The sequence below is a fragment of the Cydia fagiglandana genome, chromosome 3, assembly GCF_963556715.1.
Source record: "Cydia fagiglandana chromosome 3, ilCydFagi1.1, whole genome shotgun sequence".
NCBI classification, from domain to species: Eukaryota; Metazoa; Arthropoda; class Insecta; order Lepidoptera; family Tortricidae; genus Cydia; species Cydia fagiglandana.
Genome location: NC_085934.1, coordinates 7,822,171 through 7,831,202, shown reverse-complemented (window position 1 = coordinate 7,831,202; position 9,032 = coordinate 7,822,171). Strand labels below are relative to the sequence as shown.

General features: G+C 37.1%; 1 protein-coding gene across 1 annotated transcript; it reads left to right on the top strand.

Moving 5' to 3' along the window:
- Positions 1–5,268: 5,268 nt before the first annotated feature.
- LOC134679988 (pancreatic lipase-related protein 2-like) lies at positions 5,269–9,029 on the top strand. The gene is made up of 6 exons (XM_063538956.1): positions 5,269–5,309; positions 5,998–6,184; positions 6,836–6,984; positions 7,520–7,765; positions 8,286–8,616; positions 8,935–9,029. Exons 1-6 carry the CDS (start codon positions 5,273–5,275, stop codon positions 8,978–8,980), a joined length of 996 nt encoding a protein of 331 aa, XP_063395026.1. The 5' UTR covers positions 5,269–5,272; the 3' UTR covers positions 8,981–9,029.
- The last annotated feature ends 3 nt before the right edge of the window (positions 9,030–9,032 follow it).

The following is a 9,032-nucleotide window of genomic DNA, read 5'->3' as shown; positions in this document are numbered from 1 at the left end:
TCGGAATCCAACTGCAAAATATTGCAATTTCTTGCATTCACGCACACTTACGTACTTAAAGTCACCTTAAAGTCAGTGTCAAATGTCAGCAGATTCGTAATGTTACAGTAAACTAACCTAGAGGGCGCAACGGATGAAATGTTTATTGTTGAAAAAAGATTGGAAATTAAATAATAAATTCTTGTTTGAGCAACGATTAAGAATTACAAGGCATTCAGAAGCAACTAATGTTTTCGACCATCAACTGTCATGTGCTCGTGGCACCCATAGCCTCTATTTTGAAAAAAATCAGATTGTAGCTAAGATACATGGTTCAAACCCCGACAATGCCAATTTTTTTTTATTTTTTAATTATTTTTTAATAATATTATGGGAAGGTTTTCAAAGGATATAAATAATGATTAAAATAATTTAAAAAAAGTCATGCATGAGGCTAATTAGGATCGCAGAATATACATAAGAAGTCAACTATCGACGAAGTATAGCTGGTCAAGCAGATCTTGTCAGTAGAAAAAGGCGGCAAATTTGAAAAATGTAGGCGGAGGGATATCGTTCATAGAACAATTGGATTTCGTGCCTTTTTTTACTGACAAGAATTGCTTGACCAGGTATAAAATAAAAGTTTCCAAAATTTTATTGAAATGATATACCTACATGAAATAATCAAATACCTACAACACATTTACTTATAATAACTTTTAAAATAAGGCATATAAAATTACCAAAAAGATGAAATAAAATAAATAAATAAATACAAAAAGAAATGAGTCTTTGTTCGTGGTTTGAACCCTGTCATGCTTGTTCAACTTGTTAGACTTATACTCAATAGCTAAAAGCCACTAGACCATTTGACCATAGTAGACCCGGGCGAAAAATGCCTTCTTATTTAAGTAACCCATTACTGTCAAAAATATCAAGTTTGAATTGATTTGAAATATAATTTTTCATTGTCGACTTATTGACATCCAAACGTTGCGAGCATGTTGTACTTTAAACCATTTGGCAACGTCGCACGGGGAAATCTTCTGAAAATGTATGTCCTTTTATATTTTGATATTTATGGATATATGAGGATTCTTCCTTCTACTTATGTTGCAAATTGATTAAATTATCGAGAGAAAAATGCTAATGCAAAGAAAACACAATTTATCCGTTTCATTTCTCATGCTATGAAAGAGGGTCATTGTTGTTGTAAAAGGTGTGCAGGAAATGATACTTCTGCACTAGAGCAGTTTAGGATCCAATTCCAAGTAGGTACGATTTTATTATTCTTTTTACAATAAGCAATTGAAATTTGGGTATAAATGGATTTGTTATACAATTTCCATTCTGATATTTGACTCCCCATTCCATAAATAACGATACTTTTGGCCATATTGTTAATTGCAGTACCTACTCTCAAAAATACCTACTAGGGTAAGACCTCCAGTGAATGAACACTTATGGAATTATCCAAGTTTGAAAAATCATTTCTTAGCATTATTTTTTTTTTTCAATAATTATCTGCAATGTAATTAATCCTCATTTAATAAATAAGAAAGTCATTTCTGCGATTTTTTAATACTTTCATAGTTTTTGAGTTATAGCAGAATTTATCAAAAACTACCCAAAAATCCAATGAATGAACATAAAAACTAGTGAATGAACACCGCAAAACCCAGTGAATGAACATCATTTAGATCTTTTTAATCAGCTTTAAAAACATTTTTAACACTAACACCATTTCCAGCTCTATTCTAGTATGTATAGCGAAAGCGTTCATATATTTTTTACCCCTCCATATTGATTTCAAATAAATTAGAATATAATAAAATGAGGGTTATTCACCAGAACCTATTACATATTTATAAGATAAAGAGAATCAATCTTTAAAACAAGAAACAACGAGCATATTCTGATGAAAAAAGGTTAGGATGAGCAAATAATGCTTAAAATAATAAACTTGTCATAGCATTGTTCATATTATATAGAATTGGTAGACATCTAATAAATGAACACCCCAAATTTTGTATTGTTCATACATAGGTATGAAAAATCCAGTAATTGAACTATAGAAATTTTGTTTGTTCCAATACTGGCTGAATGAATCAGAATCGTTTTCTATGCAGGATCACAAAAGCAGTGGCGTAACTAGGGGGGGGGGGGGTTGGAGGGGGCACGTGCCGTCCAAGGGGGGGCGCCAAAATGGGCTAAAGACTACCTCTCCGCCTTGCCAAAGGCACAGCAGGAAAACTTTTGTCAGTCGTATTTACCACCACTGTGAAGTGTGAAATGCAGATGGTAATCTGGCCCACAGCTCAAAAGAGAAAGCCGATCTTTTAGGTACTCTTTTTTGCCTCGAACTCGACCTTGAAAGACGACGATAGCGCCCTACCGCCCACCATCCCGCAGTGCGAATACTCTATGCCAGAAACTTCTATCAAGCAGAGGGATATTCGGTGGGAGTTGCTATGCTTTCATTTTATAAGGCGAGCGGGCCGAGTGCTTCAAGAGTTGTATTCCGTGTTAGCGCGTCTTTTCCCTCAGGGGTCTCCTGGCGGGAAGTTACCATCTTATGGACTGTCCAAGAGACTACCTATGCAAATGGATCGCTAGCCCTTTGTCCGGCAGGCGCATATGAGCCGTAGTAGACGGAACCTACTCCAATAGCTGCTGCTGCATATCTGTGACACTGACATGTCTATCACTATGGTACTATGGTATGTCTATCGGACGACAATAGGTACCGGGGATTCCTATAAAGGCTGGTTAAAAATAACTACATTCCCATTGCCAGGGAGGTTTTGGGATTATACTGAGCAACTTTTACTACGGGACCAACCCCGAAATCGCAAAAAAAAGTTTACCCTCCCATAGAAAATGGACCAACCAAAATGTATGAACCAGCCAAATTTGTTTTTCGCGACTGAGGGGTTGGTCCCATAGTAAAAGTTGCTCATTATAAACCCAAAACCTCCCTGGCAACGGGAATGCAGTTATTTTTTAGCCATCCTGTATACCGGATACAGGATGTTCTCTACTGCTCGTAGATAAGTACAATGAGCTGTTGTCTGAAGAATTGTTTGACATGCTGCCTAGTTGCCAACGGTGACAGCTTGCCATCACTGCACAGCTCGCTGTATTAGGATAGGCAGAGTGTTTATCCTCACATCCTAGAACCTAAATGGTCGCGCACGCGCACTCTGCGGTTTAAGAGGAATTCCTTTCACAGCGGGCGGGAGGAAATTTGTCGAAAAAAGGGAGCTCATTCCACAATAAGTTGAATAAGTTCCCGTTTCTCGAGAGGCTACAGTATAGAGATCACCAAAAAAGAAGTGCATAAGTTTAAAATGGTCGGCAACGCGCATGTAACACTTTTGGAGTGTAGGTAGACGTCCATATGATGCGGTGACCGCTTACCATCAGATGGGTCGTAAACATGTTACCCACCGATGTACTAAAAAACACATATACACTGTATTTGTCTAAATTAAAAGTAAACTTATAAGAAAAAGTAACCCTTTTGTAGTTCATTTCGTTTGTGGGGCGGGAGCGCAAATTTGGTGCCTGCCCCGGGGGCCATATCCTCTAGCTACGCCACTGCACAAAAGACAAGCTCAATACCATTTCGTTTACATATAAATATAGAAAAAAAATTAAATCTAGATGACACCAGTAAATGAACACACCGTTCATTTACTGGTTTCAGAACATTTGAAAAGCCAGTATTGGAACTATAAAAAATAAAGACTTAATCACATAATACGCTGACAAACTGTACATTTATAGAATGTTTATCTCTTAATCTAACCAAATAACCAAACTTTGTACAGGTAAACATTAAATAACTTCATATGTTGCTCCAAACGTACACTATTCTTATCTGGGATGTAATTATTGCATACAAAACTTCAAAACCAGAAATATGTAAACTTCAAACGCCAGTCACATTCAAACTGGTCGAAATTGTCGAAAATAAATTTAACAGGGGTTGAAATTGCATAGGAAGTAGAGTTATTAAGAAAAAAAATACGACAACTGGTAGAAATTGCGATATTTCTTATTTTAGACAAAACACTTGATTTTGTTCATTCACTGGGGGGTGTTCATTCACTGGAGGGTTTACCCTATAAAAATTTATTTAAAAAAACACATGCATTTTACTTTCCTCGTATGCGAAATGAAAAGTAGAGTGTTTAACTCGGGTGAAAGGGAACATTTTTGAAAAAATATCATCAAGAAATGATCACTTGGTTAACAATCTACTAATGTTATTGTTATGCACAAGCAGAACATATAGAATCTTGTTTATTTACAAGAAGATGACATTTTTCTCCACATACCTATATATTTTTGAGGAAAATATAGCTAGGTATTTTAGTTTAAAAATCATTGTTACAATAAATATAGGCTTTTCCAGAGAACATTTATATTTCTGCCGAAACGAAAGCAGAATTCACAAGGCTTTTTGGTGGACGACCGTTACGCGAATGATTATTTGGACTGACCTTTCTATTAAATGTACCTATAGTTATATAAATGTATTTTATTGTGTAATAATTATTAAGTTATATTAAATCTGGGAATGAAATTATATCAGAAAGGAGACTCTTAAATGAGTATACTCGTAACATGCTTTGTGCATTAAATATATCTCCCTCTATTGAGTGAAAATAAAACAAAATACACAGGTAATCTGTGTTGCGGTTTTAAAGTGCCATCTATTACACCTTTGATAAATTAAAAATGATTGCTTGTCAAATGAAGTCGCCATGTTAGAATTACACCTACACTATAAGCATCACTCACACAAACAAGCAATGGGGCAAAATTTTACCAATATTCAAAGGCTTTTTTCTTAATAATTTTAATCAAAATCTAGTAATTTTTACGTTAAGCGAAGACAGAAATATATATACTACCCAAACATTACATATACAAGTGAAGAAACCCTATATAATAGGAGCTAGGGTGCCAATAAGTTTGTATGAAATTCGAGCAAGGAGAACCACCTTAAGGCCAAGATTTTAGGGGCGACAAGATATTAGGGGCGGCATTTGTGACAAAAAATTCGCCACTGTTAAAGGTAAGGTAAAATTAATAACAATTCAAAACTTGGCTAGAGCTCTACAGTGTACCTACGTAAATCTTTACAAAAGAAATAACATTCGTCATGTTATCATTTAATCAACATCGATAATCAATAGATAATCTAATTAACAAGGTACTACTGTAATTATAAAACAATGGAAATGGAATAACCTAGTCGTAGTTTCTATCAGCTTTCGTGAAAATGAAGTGGTTTGTCCTGATATCCGTCGCTATAGCAGGTAATTTAATATTAACTGATTGTTTGGCAGCATTTTATCATGGACAATTTATGCCCTCCTTAAGCCGAATAGCAGTTTCTCAAAAACAAATGATTTTGAAAATGGAACTGCAATAGAAACTAAAGTACCTATAAGTTAGCTATGAATTTTCTTTTGAGATAGCGCTATTTGGCTTAGTAGGGCAGAATACGAGTAGTCAATTTACTTAGCCACTCTTGTGAATAAAATGCAACTTTCTCATCGGTTTTTGAAGAATAATGTGAACCTTTACGAGGTGTGGTGAAAAATAATAATTCCATTTTCAAAATAATGCAACCTCACCAAAATAGTTAAACTAGTTACAGCATTTAAGAACAATAATGGTAACATTCCATTTCTGGCTGCAGCTGCACTACTAGTACTGAACGCGTCGCTGTTATTGTCAATTTCCATAGTAAAATGAACAGTAATGCAGCTGTCGTTGGAAATGGACTGTCACCTTAAGTGGGCTTCATAGCTATAAAGCTAAAAAAAAAGTATCATTACCTATTTAAAAATGTTTATATTAAAATTCGTTTGCTTACAAAAACTTACCTGTCAAATTAAAAACTTTAAAGTGACTTAAACGTGCTTAAGTACCTATGGTACCCGATTACGGAAAGGTATAATTTGTTTAAGTAAAAAACTTTCAAGTTGCAATGTTTGCCAGTTACGTCTGCGAGCGTCATCAGAGACCTTACTGAGGGTTATCAGGATGGGGACAGATACTTCCTCTTTCCGAGCGACGACGGGGACAACGTACTCCATCTCGTCGACGCACTAGAGCCCGTCGACGAAGAATTCATCCGAGACTACGCGCGAAACCCAGATAACAACGGCTACTGGCTGTTTACACGGTAAAATTTTACTAGTTGGCAACCCTGGCTGAATTGCAAGGATGGGACGAGTATTAAGGCCTCTACAGACCTTAGAAACAGGCTTACAGGCTAAGTTATTCTTATTAGGCGCAACGAATTCAATCGATAAATATTTGTATCTACCTTATAAATAAATAAATCGATAAATCAAATGCCGCAATCTAAAGTACAATGCAACTATCGGTGCCCTGCCTCTTAACCAGTTTGAGAAGTAAATTTTTTTGACAATATCTGCTTATTATGTAGTTTTGTAGAGCATTGTCTTTAACAAAAAAGTTGGAACTTCTTGTATAATAAATAAATAAACAAATAATTTCCATTGACGAATTTCAAACGACTCGACCAATTAATTCTAAATTATGCATCCACTTAGGTATGTACCATCAAACATTGCAAAAGTTAATATAAATATTTCCCTGTTCCCTAAAGGTAATAATACCGGGGTTTACCACACTGATTTTAATTGACATCAGAATAATATCCTCAAAAATAGCAATAGTCAGCGTGATAAAACAATAAGTAAAAGTTAAGTCAAGAAGTAAAAATTGTATAGGCCAAGGTCCAACACCCTTCTGTGCAAGGTTTCTGTGCAACTTTGACCAGTGTTAATTACCATTTGTTTTCATCCAGGGCAAATCCTCACGTGGCTCAATTGCTGCTGGATGGAGACGTGAACAGTGTGATGCAGTCCAACTTTGATTTGAGAAAGGAAACCGTTTTCCTAGCTCATGGATGGAATGGTCATGGTGGAAATAATATGAACGCACAACTCACTGAAGGTAAGGATGCCTCACGTTAGAAAGGGCGAGCCGGGACGGCACTCCGGGTCCGCACTTTGTCACTTCAGAGCCTCAGTGATTACTTAATGCTTTATGTAGAAAACGAAGTGTCGGACCCGGCCCGTTCATGTTTTATTGTTTGACACTTATTATATTTACATATTTTATCTTTCCTTCTGATCGTTTTGATATCAGTTGAATTTCTACAATCGACTATGACACTTAAAAACTTTGAATAAGAAACAAAATGTTGCTTCTACTGAAAGGTAACCCATAGCTAGGTATACGTCTAAAACGACTAAAGGATCCATAACAAATTATAAATTTCATTTTTATGTAGGGTTCGTAAAGACATGACTTTCAGAATTTCACATTTTTACTTTTGTTATCATGTCTTCACATTCGCACACTAGCGCATTATTACTAAGGTAAGTCTCTATTAGGTCAGCAGCTAAGGCTTAGGGAGAGGTTAAAAAAAGTATATCATCCGTATAGAGCTTCGCTTGGACCCGTTTTGAACGTATTTCTCTTCCAGCTTTCCTTCAAACGGCTGACGTGAACGTCATCGTCCTGGACTGGAGCATCCTCGCCAATCGCAACTACATCACGGCGAAGAATGGAGTCGCCGCAGTCGGCCGTGGACTCGGCCAGTTCATCAGCTGGCTCAGCAACGGCTTTGGGCTCTCGCTGGATAAAGTGCACTTGGTTGGGTTCAGTCTTGGAGGACATTTAATGGGCAACGCGGGTCGAGAGCTGCAAGGCCAAGTTAAAAGGATCACAGGTGATTTTAAACTCATATTCTCAACAAGAGTTTGATTGTTTTCTGTTCCTAAAACTTATGAAAATATAGGTGATATACTCGTATGTATATAAATGTCCACAATTTTGACACTTCCGAAAACTACATTGGGACCGAGTTTCGAAATTTCCCTCCAGTATTTCATTTTCTTTAAATTTTCCTAGCGTTTTCACTGGCGATGACCGTCATGAGCGTATGAGAGCAATTATGGATATGTGTGTGTTGTAATCCATCCTTTAGCAATCCTTTGGTAGAATTAGGGTCGGTTACACTAAACCATCTGTCAGGGTTAAAGCGTTCGCTAAATATTCTATGAGAAGTTTCATAGACATCTCCTGCGTGACGTTGATCATTCTGTTAAAAAAGGGTGGTCCAACTGGCCTTTAGTCTTATGCTATCGTAGTTTTAATCTTGCTCTCTGTTTAGCTGATCCAGAACCTAGCGTATCTCTGATAGAAATCAGCCTAACTGCAAAAAATATTTGTTTTTTTTTTTTGTTTAGCTCTTGACCCGGCCGGTCCCCTCTGGGGCAGCGACAACAACCGCATCGTCCCAACCGACGCCCGCTACGTCGAGGTCATTCACACCAACACCGCCATGTACGGCTACTCCAGCCCATGCGGCCACTCCGACCACTACCCGAACGGGGGCTCAAGCATGCCTGGTTGCTGGCTCAACAGCTGTTCACACTCGAGAGCCTGGGAATACATGGTTGCCACGGTCAAGTATGACCATCTATTAGGCAACGAGTGCGAGACCCAGAGAGATGCTAGCAGGGGCAGATGTACCGGCCAACTTCAGTCAATGGGCAATGGAGATATCAATAAAGAACAGTGAGTACACTGATTTTACGTTTAGTAGGTCTCACCATATAAGCGTAAAATTATTTTCGTTCCTGGCCGCTGCGTAAATTGATTAAGTATAGGTATAGAAAAAAAGGTGGAATGTTTTTGCTGCATTCTTATGCAATAATGTCAGTCCTAGGTAATTCGCAACTCGTGTCGATTTAAAACAATCCCTTCGGTCGTGTTTCAATTTATCGCCACTCCTTGCGGATTTTCCACTTTTCGCACTTGAATCGTAATGTAGGTACTATTATGAAACAAATGAAATTGATGTACCTATGCTACATATCAAATGTTTTTTTACAGGCTCGGCATCTTCAGAGCAGACACAGCAAGAAATTACCCGTACTAAATCATGTGATTAATAAAACTATTTTTAAATAATATTATAGCACATTTTGTAC

Bases quoted from the DNA above. Each gene is read 5' to 3' on its own strand.
- LOC134679988 (XM_063538956.1), top strand. From the start codon at position 5,273: ATGAAGTGGTTTGTCCTGATATCCGTCGCTATAGCAG. The intron at 6,185-6,835 runs GTAAAATTTTAC...GTTTTCATCCAG, and splicing joins GGCTACTGGCTGTTTACACG to GGCAAATCCTCACGTGGCTC. The intron at 8,617-8,934 runs GTGAGTACACTG...GTTTTTTTACAG, and splicing joins GGAGATATCAATAAAGAACA to GCTCGGCATCTTCAGAGCAG.